We start from the raw sequence: 16,241 nt of genomic DNA, 5'->3' as shown, positions 1-16,241 counted from the left end.
ACTCTTCATCATAACACAAGTACTTAAGTTTTGACAAACGGTCCCGTTGTACTGGACCTGTGGGGTCACCATGGTAACCGCCTCTGGGTCAGGCCCTGCAATGGCTCTCAGCGGCCAGCGGGGGGCGCTGTCTGTCCCGCTGAGAAATGAACCTCCTTCCCAAACAGGAAGCAGCTGCAGGACGGGGGAATTCACAATAAAAGCTCAGAACTTCCCAGGCTCCTCCTCTTCCCAGGTGAGTCACCTGACAGCTCGGATCAGGAGGAAGGCCCTGCTGCTGTGGCTGGGAGACCCAGTCATCTTCTGATGATGTCATAGTGACATCATCACATGGTTTATCAGCAGCATCCTTCTGGTGGGCGTGGCCAGAGCACCGTTAACCAGGAAGTTTATCAGTACCAGGGTGGAGCCGGATCAGAACCTGAACCGGGCCTCCAGAACCTAAAGAGCTCATCATGGTTGGAACTCCTGAGGATCTTCAAGAGTTCTTGTTTCATTCTGATCATCCAGAACTGGGTCACAGCAGCAGAACCATCTGGATACTTTACAGGTCCAATTCATATCCAGAACCCTGAAACAGAACAAGCAGAAACAGGTCCAGTTGATCTGCAGGCTGGTTCTATATAGAAGGAAACCCAGACGGTTCCGTCTGACCCACAGCGACAGGAAGTGGAACCAACCAATCAGAGGTCTTACGGCCTTCCTCATCCAATCAGATTGTGTGTTTCCACATGCAGGATGCTAATTGGCTGGCTTCATAATGATGTCACACACACCGTGATGATGTCAGCATTTTTTATTACTGCAGAAAATAAATGACAAAGCACCAACCAGTTCTGACGTGACTCGCTGAGCATGCTGGGAAACTGAGTTCCTCCCAGCAGCTGTGAGGTCAGCAGAGGAAACAATAAAAGATTCAAATTAAACCTAAAAGTAAAGCTACAAGCTCAAACATTCAGCAATTGGCTACACTGACTGATGACATCACTGATCAATATCAAGTAAAGTGGCAAGTTTCAGCTCCGATCCAGTCTACTGATTGGACGAGGGCGGAGCCTCAGGATGGTGATGTCACAGGAAGAAGGCGGTCATGTGAGCGATGGCGTTGTGCGCTCATCGTCAGCGATAAAGTGACTTCCAGGAGAGAAAGAAGAAGAAAGATCCTCTTCATTACCATGTGGTCACATCTGGAAGGAAACAGGAAGTGGATGTTAGAAGCCAGCCTATCAGGCGGTCCGATCAGCTGCAGGTAACTCACCTGGACAGCAGTGCTGTGCAGCCATTTTTCCTTGTCTCCGCCCATCTTCATGCAGGAGAAAAGCTCACAGACGGCAGGAAGAGCCAGACGCTCCTGGACAGGAAACAGGAAGTACAATTCACCAGGCTGGAAGGAATTGGTTTCAAACCAATCTGAGCCGGTCTGACCTACCTGAGCCTGGCTCCTCTTCTTCAGCAGCCACTTGTCATCCTCCTCCTCCTCGGCCGCTGCTCCTCTGGAGGCTGATCCTGGCAGCACCCACAGGTCGGCCTGCAGGGGGCGCTGGAACGGGGAGCAGGTCTGGTTCTGGGAGGCGTGGCTCCTCTTCAGGTTCTCCTGGGCGGCCTGGGTGCAGCCAGGTCTCCAGGATGGCCTGAACCTGCAGCAGCAGAGAAGTGTTACCGCCACCATCCATGGCCGACAGCAGCTCTCACCTGATTGGCTGATACCTTCTGCTCCTGCTGCCTGTGGAAGCCGGTGGGCGGGGCGTTCTTCACAGCAGGTACGCCGTTCTTGTCCCGGCCCTCCTGCTGCAGCAGCCAGCGGCTCAGCGCCTCCTTCCCACAGTTCTCCTCGCAGACGCAGTCGCCGTAGGAGGAGCACGTCTCGTTGGCCCTGCAGGTCTGCCTCAGTGGCGCCACCTGCTGCAGCCAGAGCTCCAGGTTGGGGGCGGAGCCAGGGCCGGGGCTGGGCGGGGCCTTCAGGCACCGCAGCTGGCCCAGGTTCTCTATCTCCATAGTGCGGCCGGTCTGGTGGCAGGAGGAGCAGTCGGCGGCGCCGCGGCCGGCCAGCCAGTCGCCGGAGGCCCACTCCTCCTGGAAGGGCCTCAGCACTTGGCGCCAGCGCTCGCCATCACTCATTGCCAAGGTAACGGTGGGCGGGGTCACCAGCCAATCACTCAGCTCCTCCTCGCTCAGCTCTGACTCATCGATCTTCTCAATGGAGAAGGAGGAGCTACAGCTGCTGCTGGCCCGCTCCCTGCCCACCTGGTTCTGGTTCTGGTTTGGTCCTGGTTCTGGTCCTGGTTCTGGTCCTTCAGGAGCCACGCCTCCAGGTCCCTCAGCTGGCCCCAGGCCTTCAGAAAGTCCATGGAGGCCAGGACAGGACAGGAAGTCTGCCAAACAAGAACCACTCTGGGTCAGGCTCCGCCCACCAGAACCAACAGATCAGACAGAACAGGAGTCAGCTGATTGGTGGTCCACCAGAACCACCAGGTTCTGGCTCTGATGGTGCTCTGCTCACCTTGGTCTCCTTCTGCTTCAGCAGCCAATCCTGAGGGTTTTACTGGCCTGGTAACCAATCAGAGAGCTGCTGCTAGCTGGACGTTTCCCCAGCAGCCAATCGCCCAGAGCCGCCGCCTCCAGCTGCTGCAAACAGAACTAGATCCAGTCAGACCAGAACCAGGAGCAGAACCAGTCAGTTCTGACCCAAACTCACCTGGTCTGGCTCCAAGTGAGCAGCTCTGAACCTGGGCTCTCAGAGGGGCGGGGCTCCGGGAGGCCACGCCCTCCTCTGCCTGCACACCAGAACAAGCCGGATCAGAACCGGAGCTCCTCCACAGATCACCTGACAGAGCGGTGCGTTACCTGGGCGGCGATGCTGCCGAACGAGGTGATGGCCTGCCTCAGGGAGCGGGAGTCGGCATGGAAACGCATCTCAGGGGTTTCCTCAGGGGCCAGGCTGAGAGAGGCCAACCTGCACAGCCAGGAGGAGAAAACAAACGCACCTCCGTTCATCAGAGGGCAGAGGAGGACCGGGCGGCTGTGTGTGTGTGTGTGTGTGTGTGTGTGTGTGTGTGTTCCTACTTCTCCATGCAGCTGGTCAGCTGGTTGCTCAGGTCGTTGTTGCTGTTGGAGTTCTGCAGCTGATGGGCGATGACCTCAAACTGACCTCTGAGCTGCAGGACCAGAACCACAGCGTAAGAACCAGGTCCAGGTCCTGTGTGTGTGTGTGTGTGTGTGTGTGTGTGTGTGTGTGCATTACCCGGTGCAGCTGGTGCAGCTGGTGTTGCAGCGTCTCTGTCTTGAGGCTCTCCAGCAGCTCTATCTGCCCCAGCAGCCAGACCTCCCTGCAGCGCAGCGCCTCCTGCTGGCGGCTCATGCAGCTCTGCAGCTCCGACCGCACCTGGAGGGACAGCAGGTGAAGCAGGTGAAGCTCCGGCTGCCGATTGGCTGACCTCACTGTAACCGTGGAAACAGCAGCAGCAGGGGCCCGGACAGAACTGAGGGCGTAAAGAACCGGGTCGATCCACAGAACAGAACCTCCGATCAGAACCCAGAACCTGCCAGCAGAACCTCTGACGGGTCAGACGGGTCCAACAGCTGGAGCTCAGTCTCTGTGAGGAGACGCTTATAGTCAGGTTGACCCCACCCTGACTCCGCCCTGACCCCACCCTGACTCCGCCCTCTCTCCACGTTTAACAGTTGACTCAGCCACAGGATCATGGAGGTTCTGGTTCTGGTCAGACCACAAACCGAACAGACTGAGTCAGCGCTGAGAAAGATGAAGGAGACTGAGTGTGGCTGGAGAACAGAACCAGAAGCAGGAGCTGACCCGGTCCAGAAACAACCGTGTTCCTTCTCCAGCCACCAGTCAGCTGGGTGGTTCTGGTCTGGTTCTCAGAGCCGGTTCTGGCAGCTGATTGGACCAGAACTGGGCTGGGGGGAGCTGAAAGTTTTCTCATAATATTGAGATCAATGTCATGATCAGAACTTTATCAGGGCCATGCTGCAGTAAGTCAAGATCTGAGAGGTTCTGCTGGGCTCAGAACCAGGTTGGGTGGACACTGACCTCTCTGGCGCTGTCCCTCAGCTGCTGCTCGGCCTTCAGAACCGACCCGATGGCGTCCTCCAGCTGGTCCTGGGCCTCCTGGCACAGCTTCATGCTGCTCACTGCTGCCCCGCTGGAGACATCCTGAACAGCAGCAGAGGAAGGATGATGACCGGCTTTGTTCTATTAGCAAAGTTAAACACGCTCAACTGTATTTCATATGGAACTGGATGAGGTCAGGCGGCTCAGTGAGCTGCAGGATCCTGTCTGGTCGACTGGAACACGATAAACGTCGAGTCGACCAGTGGCAAACGCTTCACAGCAACTTGGAGGCTTTATCAGCTAAATTCATGGCCAATATTGATAAAAACCTGCTTTCCCTAAGTCTATTATGCAGAATTACACAAACAAGAAACAGATTATTCTTCCTGAGTGGCAGAGAAAAGTCTGAAAAGTTGCACAAAGTCAGGTCTGACGTTTTCTCTCAAACAGTGGCTGGTACTGATGATCTGTGGATAGCTGCACAGTTAGGAGTTAAATTATCTGACTGGCCACAACAGAACATCACAAACCTAACTAATCATGACCCGACCGCTTGGTTAGAGTTGGATCCAGCGCTGCATCCCGCTGATCAGCAGCGCCTCTCTGAACCGACATGCAGACGGAGAGCGCCCCCTTCAGGCCCTCAGGGTGAAGCCTGGACTTTATTCCAGATGTTCTCAGACAATATTTTTATAAGTTTTCTCTAGAAGCTTCATAGCAGGCTGACGCCGATCAGTTGGAGGGATAAAAAAGCCTGACATCATGCCTTATTGCCCCACGTTACTCTGGTGTTCTTTCATTCCATTTTCTCAGCACTAGCTGCCTTTATTTGACATCAATCCAACAGGAAGGGGCAGAGAGGCCCAGCGAGTCAGACTCCAGATACCTGGTCTACGGTGTCCATGCAGCGCCGCCGCAGCAGCGCCAGCCGCAGCGCCACGCCGCCGCAGCAGCAGCGCCGCAGCAGCAGCGCCGCCGCAGCAGCAGCGCCGCAGCAGCAGCGCCGCAGCAGCAGCGCCGCCGCCTCTATTCCAGTAGCCTTTGCTGGTATCTTCAGTTTCTCTTTGGTAAATTATTTACATTTTTATACAATTGGAGCTTTCTGATGAACTCTCCTCGTTCACTTTCTTTCATTTTCTTGGAAAAATCAGTTTGTCACTGACTGGGACCAGCAGAGTAACGAATGGGCCAGTTGGTGGCGCTCTAGCAATAGGTGCATTTCGTCACCGTCGTTACCTGGATCCTGATTGAAAGGCCAGCCTGTCGTCATGGTTACCAGTCAATCGTGGTGTTTCAGGTTCAGTTTTATAATATTATGTTTCTGAGTTTTATTGTTATTAAATTGTGTTATGTTGATAAAGACATCTGGGGCTGTCCAAATGGACCGATCCGGACCAGAACAGAACCTCTCTCTGAGCTGCTATTTTCCACCCTGGCCCGGTTCTGATCTGCTCTCCCACCTGGCCGGGTTCGGGTCATGCTGTGGTTGTGGGAGGAAGCGGGTCAGCGCTGTGGCCCGGTTCTGAAACAAAGCGCCTCCTCTGACTCAGCTGTTTGTGAACATGGCTCCTTTATGCTGCGGGTCATAACGGGTCAGAACCACAACCCAAAGGGGATTACACCAGTCATCCCACTGAACCACCAAAACCACGTCTGGACCGGACCCTGTGGTACCAGAGTGGGCGGGGCTTATCAGCAGCCAGCCTGGATAAGTTGCAGGCCGTTTCTGATAAACACTCTGCAGCTGGCTGACCTTTGACCCCTGAGCTAGTCTGTTGCTATGGAGACCAAGGTTTAAATGGGGTAGGTGGTCTGGTTTCAGCCAATCAGACGCAGGACACTGAAGGAGGTCACAGAGGTTCTGCTGACTGAATAGAATCAGAAGAAATGGGTCCAGAACTGACCACTGATCAATAATCAAGGCTGCTGCAGCTGCCACCTAACCTGACCTCTGACCTCTCTGAGGAACTTCCACCTGGAACCAAGAATCAGAGACGTGTCAGCAGGAAGCCAAGTTGAACCGGCAGAACTCCTTGTTCTGGGGGAAACATCCAGATACCAGAGAGAGAGAACACCAACGTCAGCAACTCTCTCTCTCTCTCACACACACACACACACACACACACACACACACACACACACACACACACACACACACAGACCTGAGGATGTGAAGCCAGGCGCTTCAGAACAGAACCTTCCTTTACTTTGGGGAAGATCAGCCTGTCAGCAGCGGGTCAAAGGTCAGCAGCAGCTTGAACGTTCAGGTAAACACAAAAACAACAACAAGATGGCCGATCACCTGATGGTGTCATCTGGTTCCTCTGAGTCCAAAACACCTTCATCCCTCACTGGCTTCCAGAACCACACAGAACCAGCTGATCCACCTGACACTAGCAGACGTGACCGAACTTACCCAGTTCGGACTGACCCTGGTTCTGAACTGTTCTTCATAGCAACAGGAAGCAGCACAACCGTTCGGCCAAACTGTTCTCAAACCATCCGGTTCGGACTGAATTCTTCCTTCGACCGGAACCGGGTCGCTCTGCTTTCACCGCAGATCTTTAATCTCAGCAGAAATGTTCTGGAAACAACCAGGATTAAACTCTTACCTATTTTTCCTTCTCAGACAAAAAACGCTCCGCTTCGCACTGAACGACTCTGTTCTCGCGATATCCTGCTAAAACGCTCTCACACACACGAGAACTCAAAGGGACGCCATTACTGTCTGTACAGAAGCACGTAGACACCACAAACACAGAGATGAGAGGCGGAATCAGCTGGGAACAGCCAATGAGGGCGGCGGGAGGCAGTATCTCACTCTGGAACAGCCGCTTTTCAGGACTCTAAGCCCCCGGAACAGCCGGAGATTGACGGCTCGGGACAGACCGAGAGTTTTGTCCCGAGCGAAACTCTTACCTAGAGACCGGAATATCCCGGGGTTCCCCTCTATGCCCCTTACTGACCGCCATGTTGTCTCCTGGCCTCCGTCACACCAGCTACAACTGCTAACTGTCATTACAGCCACTCTGACTACATACTGTGTTCATGTTAACGTAAACCTGAGATGAGAAGCTCATCTACCAGCTCGCATTCAGCAAGATGGCGCTACAATCAGTGCCGAATATTCAATATGATTAAAATGCGACAGACCGGACGGTTAGGAAAAATATCTTGTTCAGCCCGGGCAACGTGTCTCTGTCGCGCAAGGAACATAAACACTGAGCTGAAGATCCGAAAAGAAGAGCCGAAAAGCTCCAATTAGTCAGAAAACATTTATGAAACACCAGAAAATCCCACGGCGAAACGGAGCCGCTCTGGAGCTTCACTCACCGCGTGGCTTTGCTCTGCAGTCTGGACTTGGAGGTCATAAATTATCCGAACCGGTTCGGTATCACTGCAGCCCAAAAACGATTGGTGAACGCCGAGCGCCTCAACGGAACCCCGGCTGCTGACCCACAGTCACTACGTCACGGAAAGACAGCAGCCGAATGTCGCGATAACTGGAAGGAAATGCTCGTTAGTAGAAGACAGAGTGAAGCTGCCCCCTGCTGGTAAAAAAGCAGAACCAGAACCATCACTGGACTTTCTGTTCCTCCAGCCCGATTTTCAACTGGAACCAGAACTCTGGTCCACTGGGCCTCAGTCCTGTTCTGGTTCTGACTGTGGAGATGATGACGACGATAAGATGGCTTCTTTATTAAACCAAGAAACCCCTGACCAGCTCTGATCATCGTCTTCATCAGAAATCTTTGGGAACATTGTGTGTCTTCAGATTCGCTGTAACACAGACTGCTACAGCAGAGCCTTCATTTCCCTTTTGCGTCAATAGCGTATTTTTGAATAATCCTTAAATTTAACTAAAGAAAAAAATCTATTCATTCAAATATGTCAGAAGGAAGATGGAAACATTTTATTGTAAATTAGGACTTTATGAAACTATTGAGACAGAAAAATGTTTTTTAAATTGAGCAGCAGATCAATCAAACTTTACTATTCACTAAAAACATAGAACTGCAGCAAATAAACAAAAGATTTAACGTTTGGATCTCTAAATGGAGGGAACTCCTCAGACTGAACTCAGCACAGAAACACTGAAGGACCAGAACCGGACCAGAACCAGGAGTCAGCGGTTCAGTGAGTGCGCTGTGGAGGAACCAGGAACAAACTTTGAGGACCTCTGGAGGAGAACATGGAGAAAAACATGCAGTTTTTAAAAAATTGAAATCACAATTTTTTTCTCCTGACTTAAAAAAATGATTTGCAAAACAAACTTCTTTGCACATGTCAGAAATCTTTGTTTGCGATTCTCACATGACATCTGGGCAGAGCCTGGAATCAAACCAAAGATTTCTGATGTGTGCAAATAAAAGTTTATGTTTGCCCGTTCACTGATGACAGAAGCAGTTTGATTGATTATTACATACATTATATCAATCATGGTAATTCAGGATGAATTCTTTCTATTTCTAAATGAAATAGAAATGGAATAGAATAGAAATGTTGGACTTTTATTTACCTAACACTAGAATAAATGCAATGTGCATCATGCTCCAAAGAAAATGAGAAAGTTGGACACATATCCATGATGGAGATGATTCTGGTTTTGGACAAGTGATGTGCCCCTATTGCATAAGACACCTGGCTGCCTCACCTGCTGCCTCACCTGCTGCCTCACCTGCTGCCTCACCTGCTGCGTCACCTGCAGCCTCACCTGCTGCGTCACCTGCAGCCTCACCTGCTGCGTCACCTGCAGCCTCACCTGCTGCGTCACCTGCTGCCTCACCTGCAGCCTCACCTGCAGCCTCACCTGAAGCCTCACCTGCAGCCTCACCTGCTGCGTCACCTGCTGCCTCACCTGCAGCCTCACCTGAAGCCTCACCTGCAGCCTCACCTGCTGCCTCACCTGCAGCCTCACCTGAAGCCTCACCTGCAGCCTCACCTGAAGCCTCACCGGCAGCCTCACCTGCAGCCTCACCTGCTGCGTCACCTGCAGCCTCACCTGAAGCCTCACCTGCTGCGTCACCTGACAGTAGCAAGCCGACTCCAGCTTTGGCACCAAAAATTATCTTTTTTAATTCACCAAAAACTGTTCTGTAATCTCTGGGATGTTTGCTAGCTAGAGCTCCGCAGTTAACCGCCTTATCTCACTGTGCGACAGGCAAGTGCGTCGTGGGTCACGGGCAAAAGGTCAAAGGTAACAATGTGACCGGAGGCTTGCAAAATAATAATAATAATAATTATTATTATTATTATAATTGTACATGTGTCAGAAATAGTAAATGTGTCATGGAGCAAAAGGGGCAGGTGCTCAGCCCTGCTTTGCCCCCCCCCCCCCCTCCCCTGCACTTACCTGTTCCTGCTTCTTGTTCAGCCAGAAACCCACACCAGCTCATCAGTTTTTACCCCAGGCTCAGGATCAGCACTGATGATCCCACCCCGTTTGCTTGGATATTTTCTTCACACCTCTCTGTCGCGCTCTTCTTGTTCCTTCCTGCGCTTTGCTGTCATACTTTCTGTTACCCGCCATCGTGAGAGATCCCTCCCTGAGTCCACATCTTCTCCCGCTTTGGGCTGAAATGACTCTCCATAGCAGTAGGAAATGAATCTCTGTGGTGAACTCAGCCGCCTGAGTCGGATCTCAGAAAGGCGCCGGAATTCTCATCGTGAATGGAAACTCGCGATATCTCCTTCGTCCACGAAGGCTCTGTAACGTCACAAACACAAACATCGGCGGATGTGATCGGTACCGGTCCAGTTTAGAGTCCGCCAGAAGTCCACAGACACCAGAACCAGCGACTATCCGAACCCCGGGACCCGGAGCTGAAGCTGCCGCCGCGTGAGGATGTCTGCCGGGACCGGGAGCCGGAGCACGGAGCCCTGGGGAGGGTTCGACGACCAGCTCATCCAGGTGGTCAAACCTGGGATAACTAGCAGCTAGCGAACCGAGAGCCTAATTAATTGTTGCTAGCAGTCCGGCCAGCAGATGACCCCACTGGCTAAGCTAATGTTAGCCTCCGCTGACAGAACCAACCGACCCGCCAACCTGCTAACTGGAGGAACGGATCCGACCGGATCAGGAGCTTCTGATGGGTATCACCATCAGGTTCTGGTTCTGATCACAGGTTCGAACACTGACCGGTGTTATGGATTAACTGGTGGCAAAATTAACTGGTGAAACCTTCTCGCACCGCAGATGTTTCTGAATTGTAGGTGGCTGTGTTGATGCCTGCTAAAAAATGCTACTTGTGTGACAAAACCATTTGCAAAACTTTCCTTTAAATCCCGTTTGAAGCAAATACGTTTTTTGTTACATGTGAAAATTACGTTTCAAAACAAGTTTCTACAGAGCAGCGATCAGTTCGCTTCATTGGATCAGAACCAGGTCAATGAGAAACAGGACCACCCCATCCAGGTTCACCAGAATCAATTCATTTCCTGTCATGAACAGCAGAATGTGAGCCTGAGTGGAAGCTTTTCTAACCAGCACTGATCGATTATTGATCATTGAATCGGCTCTCAGCTTCCTGTAATGGGAGATATTAACATTTCCATCCTGCTGAGAGTTTCTGGCTCTGCAACCAAAATGTTTCTGAACTTCATCCTGTAGAGACTCGACCCACAGGAAGTGACTCGACCTGTCACAGGAAGTGACTCGACCTGTCACAGGAAGTGACTCGACCTGTCACAGGAAGTGACTCGACCTGTCACAGGAAGTGACTCGACCTGTCACAGGAAGTGATGCTGAGCGATGAGGTCATCACATTGAATCAACTTTAAATCACTGATGTGTTGCTGTGTGTTTACTAACAGTAACGTCCATCAATCATCTCAATGACATAAAGTTATAATAATCAACATTATGATCATATCTACAGTCTCCACTGGGAACCAGTTTGGATTTGGCATAAACCAGTGAGCCCAACGGGTCCTCAGCGCTGCTGCTTGGAGACTTTAGGCGTCTGATTCGTTTCCTGATCAAAATGATTAGAAAATGTCTTTGATCTTTTCAAAACAACAATAATTATTATCAGCATGTGAAGGAAAATTGATAAATATATTGAAATATCAGCGAAATATCAGCATTTTGAGGACTTACAACCTGTTATTGATCCTGATCCAATAATCCTGTTATTGATCCTGATCCAATGACCCTGTTATTGATCCTGATCCAATGACCCTATTATTGATCCTGATCCAATAATCCTGTTATTGATCCTGATCCAATGACCCTGTTATTGATCCTGATCCAATAATCCTGTTATTGATCCTGATCCAATGATCCTGTTATTGATCCTGATCCAATGACCCTGTTATTGATCCTGATCCAATAATCCTGTTACTGATCCTGATCCAATAATCCTGTTATTGATCCTGATCCAATGACCCTGTTATTGATCCTGATCCAATGACCCTATTATTGATCCTGATCCAATAATCCTGTTTATTGATCCTGATCCAATGACCCTGTTATTGATCCTGATCCAATAATCCCGTTATTGATCCTGATCCAATGATCCCGTTATGATCCTGATCCAATGACCCTGTTATTGATCCTGGTCACCTTGCGCTGTAAGAAGTAAACCTGGATTAACTTGTGAAACGTTCAGAATCTTAGTTTGAGTGAAGATTTTAACAGTTTCTGATGTAAAAATTTATAAGACAATAGTTTCTGTCTCTTATGGTTGAGTGTTGGAGTCACTTGATGAAAAGAATAAAGCTGTTTAGTTAAATTAAAAGACAAAATATCAACAAGAGAGAATAAATGCCACATAGATCTGCAGTAGCCATGACTTCTATAAATAAGCAGCGCCCCGTTGCTTTGGTATCGTCTGAATGCGTGGAATGAAACATCATTTTTCCAGCAAAAGTCCTGCCATGCGTTTGATCCAGTCGAGATCCACTGCAGCCTTCTGCTGAGATTGTTGCCTTCATTTCTTTTCCCATTTCCTCTTGATGTATTCTGGATTCTCATGTTTAGATAGCTTATATCGTTATATAATTTGGAGATAATTCTGCTGTCTCGTCCAGGTTTAATTAGTGATAAAAATGAAACTTGAATCGCTTTCTGTCATCCGTTCTTTAAAACATCTATTAAAATAATGTCTCTCCTGCAGGTACCGAAAGAAATCATGTTTTCCAGTCTGTGATCCTTCTGTAAGGTTTCAAAACTCTGAAATATCTCTTTGTGGGAAAATGAGTAACAGGTAGTTGATCCTTTTCAGGTCCTCCAATTGATCTTTTTAAACATTTATGGCTCTTTAAGATTTATCAGGGATGAATCTTGAGATCTGTTTCCATCTTCCATTGACGAGTTTCAGCCTCTGAAGCATAGAAATCAGGACAACTTCTGACAAATCTGCATGTTTTGGTGATTTTGTAGATTAATGTAAAATAAAAAAGGCAACATAGCATGTTAGACCAATAAACATCTTTCTAATTAGTTATTACCGAGATCTTCATGGGCTTCTTACAGAATCTGATGGTTTTTCAAGCTCATCGCCTTGTTTACTTCCTGGTTCAGTAAAGGGTCCTAAAAAGCCACGCCCACACCAACATCTGCCAGCTGCCGCCACCAGTTAACCCATAACACCAGAACCAGTCCATCCGAAGGTTCTGGAGTTATTCTTTATTTATTCAAACAACTCCAGAACCAATTCATTGAACTGAAACAGAACCAGAATTTTATCCACATCCATTTTCCTGACCATCAGCTTCTTTGCCTGAATTTCACAGAAATGGACCCGACCTCCCCTCGGTTCTGGTCAGTTTTTAAGCCTGAAACCAGAAATAAACCCGGTTCTACTAAGACTAGAACTGGGTCGGTGGGGAACATTGATGGTTCTGATCAGGTTTGTTCAGCTGGACTGAACCGGGTCTGAAACCATCAAAGTGTTTCTGGACCCAACATCTGGACCTCTGCTGGTTCTGAAAGACCCACTTCATTTTCTGATTAGGATTGTTGTAAGTATTACTTTAGTAATTGATTATTCTGATGATTAATGGAGTAATCGAATAAAACATTTGATAAAATAAAATTCTGCCATATGAAAATTTATGGCACAATTCTGTTAATATCAATATTAATGCTGATATTCAATATGTAGTTTTCTAAACTACTTTTCTGTAGTTTAGAAAAAGAAACCTGAGACAATAAAAGTTCATAGTTCAAGTTAACCTGGACAACAATCTGAAGCTACATGGACTTTAATATCAACCAGTTTCATGGATGAACTCTGCCCAGACTCTTACTAGCTTCGTGTTAGCCTTAGCTTTGTGTTCATGTTAGCATTGTGTTAGCGTCAACTTTACGTTAGCTTTAGCTTTGTGTTTGAGTCAACTTTATATTAGCTTTAGCTTTGTATTCAAGTTAGCATTGAGTTAGCTCGAGCTTTATGTTAGCTTTAGCTTTGTATTAGCATCGGCTTTGTGTTTTTGGTAGCTTTATGTTAGCTTTAGCTTTGTGAGCATTGAGTTAGCTCGAGCTTTATGTTAGCTTTGGCCTCATCAGCCGTCAGCTACGTGTTTTGTCAGTGACAGGATTAACAGTACAGCCCCCAGCTCTCTAGCGCCACCATGTGCTTGTCCTCTACCTGCTCTGAGATGGACAGACGTTTATTTCCGGGTTCTTCCATTAAACGTCATCAGCACCGCCATGTTCAGTCCAACGGTGAAACACTGAAGAGTTGCTGGTTCTGGTTACACAGCTGAATAAATTGACCCGGTACCGGGAACAGCTGGATGTCCTGGTCCTCAAACGGACCTGACCTAACCCGGTCCGTTTGGTATCAGCACCGGCTATGATGCGTCCTCAGGGCGGCGGTGCGGCGGTCATCGACATGGAGAACATGGACGACACGTCGGCTCCAGTTTCGAGGACGTTGGCGAGCTGCACCAGAGGATGAGGGAGGAACAGGAAGTGGCCGAGGAGGCGGCGGCCGCCGACGCCGACGGCGCTGACGACTTCCTTGGTGTGAAGGGGCTAAAAGGTCAGCTGGGTCGGCAGGTGGCGGACGAGGTGAGTGCGTGCCGACGGATGGGAGCTGGAATGTTGCTATGGTGACGAGAGGATGCTATAAGCCCCGCCCCCTCCCTCTGTTTCCTCCAGGTGTGGCAGGCGGGGAAGCGGCAGGCGTCCAGAGCCTTCAACCTCTACGCCAACATCGACATCCTCAGGCCGTACTTTGACGTGGAGCCCGCCCAGGTGCGCTGCAGGTGAGAACTCCACTTCCTGCGTCCTGTCAGCTGCTTCCTGATCCCATGCTAAGCTAGCCTTTCCCCTCGCCAGGTTGCTGGAGTCCATGATACCCGTCCGCATGATCACCTTCCCCAGGTAAACCCCGCCCCTCTTGCAGTAAGCCCCGCCCTCTCCAGGTGAGCTCCAGGTGAGCTGCTGTGCTTCCTCTGCAGAAGGTGGCGGGGGAGCTGTACGGCCCTCTGATGCTGGTCTTCACCCTGGTGGCCATCTTGCTGCACGGCATGAAGACTTCTGGGACCGTCATTGTAAGCCCGCCCCCGGCCTGTCCTCACCTGTCCTCACCTGTCCTCACCTGTCCCTCCTTCCGTCACTAGGTGGAGGGCACCCTCATGGGGACGGCCATCGGGACGTGCTTCGGCTACTGGCTCGGCGTTTCCTGCTTCGTCTTCTTCTTGGCCTACCTGGTCAACGCTCAGATCACCTTGCTGCAAATGCTCTCCCTGCTGGTGGGTACTGCACCTCCCCTGCCCCCCAGCTCCCCCTGACATCACTTCCTGTCTCCTGTCGCCAGGGTTACGGCCTGTTCGGGCATTGCGTGGTCCTCCTGGTCACCTACAACATCCACTTCCACTTCCTGTTCTACGGCCTGTGGCTGCTGCTGGGCGGACTGTCCACGCTGCGCATGGTAGGACTGCGTTTCCCATCAACCCCTGCCAGCCCCGTTTCCCATCAGCCCCTGCTCCTCATTCCCTGTGTGTCCTGCAGGTGGCGGTGTTGCTCTCCCGGACGGTGGGCCAGACGCCGCGGCTGCTGCTCTGCGGTTCCCTGGCGCTGATGCACATGAGCTTCCTGCTGTACCTGCACTTCAGCTACCACCGCATTCTGGAAGGTCAGAATCGGGTCAGAACCAGAACCGGGTCCGAACACAGAGCTGATTGGACCACGTCTCGTCGTGTTCGACTTTAGTGAATGGGTTTCCTGGGTTTGTTGAGACGATGCGTCCCAGTGGAACGGATCGGTTCCGTTACACACCGAGACCTTATTATGAAAACAATTTATACTGGATGGTTGATGGAACCAGTTCACCCAGTTTAACCATCAGAGATAGAAAAACTCGCCATGTTTATAGCAGTGGAGACTCCATGTGTTGGTTTTAGTCATATCGCGGCCCGGTTCTGCAGCTCCGGATCCAAATGTTCTCTCGGGATTGGGCGGCTCATTTGGGTCAGAACCGACTCATGATCTGCTTGGTTCTGTTCCAGGTCTGCTAGACTCTCTGGAAGGACCCGACCCGGCGGCCATGGAGAGGGTGGCCCGAAACGTTCACCAGGTGACCCTGAACGCCACCGCCAGGAGTCTGTGAAGGGCCCAGTGAGAGCTCGGTCCGGATCCGGTCAGGGTCCGATCCGGTCCGGGCTCGGTCCGGATCCGGTCAGGGTCCGGTCCGGGCTCGGTCAGGGTTTCTTTCTCTCTGGTTCTGGTTCTCTGGGTTTCTCTCTCCTTCTGCTCTCCATACCTTCAGCGTCTTTATTATTGTTTTTATCTTTGTTGTTTATTACAGATGTTGCGTTTGAGTCAGTTAGAAACTCTGGGAAATCTCAGTTTGTCTAACCTTCACAGAAACTGAAACATGTCAGTGTGTTCAACATGTTAATAAAGATTTGATTCCCATCTAATGGTTCTGAACTGGCAACAGGTGCAGTTCTGTATTTCTGCCACCAGGCGGCACAGCCTACCATAACAAACAAACTGATGGTTCCCTCCTTACCCCAGCTAACCCCAACAGGTCAGACTGAGGCATAAAGGATCCAGCTGCAGGGAGTTGGAACACAGTCTGCTGCGATCCGTGCAGAATGTGCTCCAATTATAGAGGGGTCACACTCTTAAGCCTCCTTAGCAAGGTCTATTCAAGGGTCCTGGAGAGGAGGGTCCGTCGGATAGTCGTACCTCAGATTCAGGAAGAGCAGTGTGATT

General features: G+C 50.4%; 1 protein-coding gene and 1 pseudogene across 1 annotated transcript; one reads left to right on the top strand and one right to left on the bottom strand.

Moving 5' to 3' along the window:
- Positions 1-781: 781 nt before the first annotated feature.
- LOC129355088 (nuclear receptor coactivator 4-like) lies at positions 782-9,580 on the bottom strand (annotated as a pseudogene).
- Positions 9,581-9,774: 194 nt separating this feature from the next.
- LOC129355066 (protein YIPF3-like) lies at positions 9,775-15,943 on the top strand. The gene is given in 10 exon segments (XM_055024617.1): positions 9,775-9,980; positions 13,885-13,927; positions 13,930-14,087; positions 14,178-14,284; positions 14,358-14,400; positions 14,477-14,572; positions 14,642-14,773; positions 14,839-14,952; positions 15,033-15,156; positions 15,530-15,943. Coding segments are annotated over 10 exon segments (984 nt in total). The 5' UTR covers positions 9,775-9,914; the 3' UTR covers positions 15,631-15,943.
- Positions 15,944-16,241: the final 298 nt, after the last annotated feature.

The sequence above is a fragment of the Poeciliopsis prolifica genome, unplaced genomic scaffold (assembly GCF_027474105.1).
Source record: "Poeciliopsis prolifica strain line A6 unplaced genomic scaffold, Auburn_PproV2 SCAFFOLD124, whole genome shotgun sequence".
NCBI lineage: Eukaryota > Metazoa > Chordata > Actinopteri > Cyprinodontiformes > Poeciliidae > Poeciliopsis > Poeciliopsis prolifica.
This window is presented reverse-complemented; position numbering and strand designations above follow the sequence as displayed.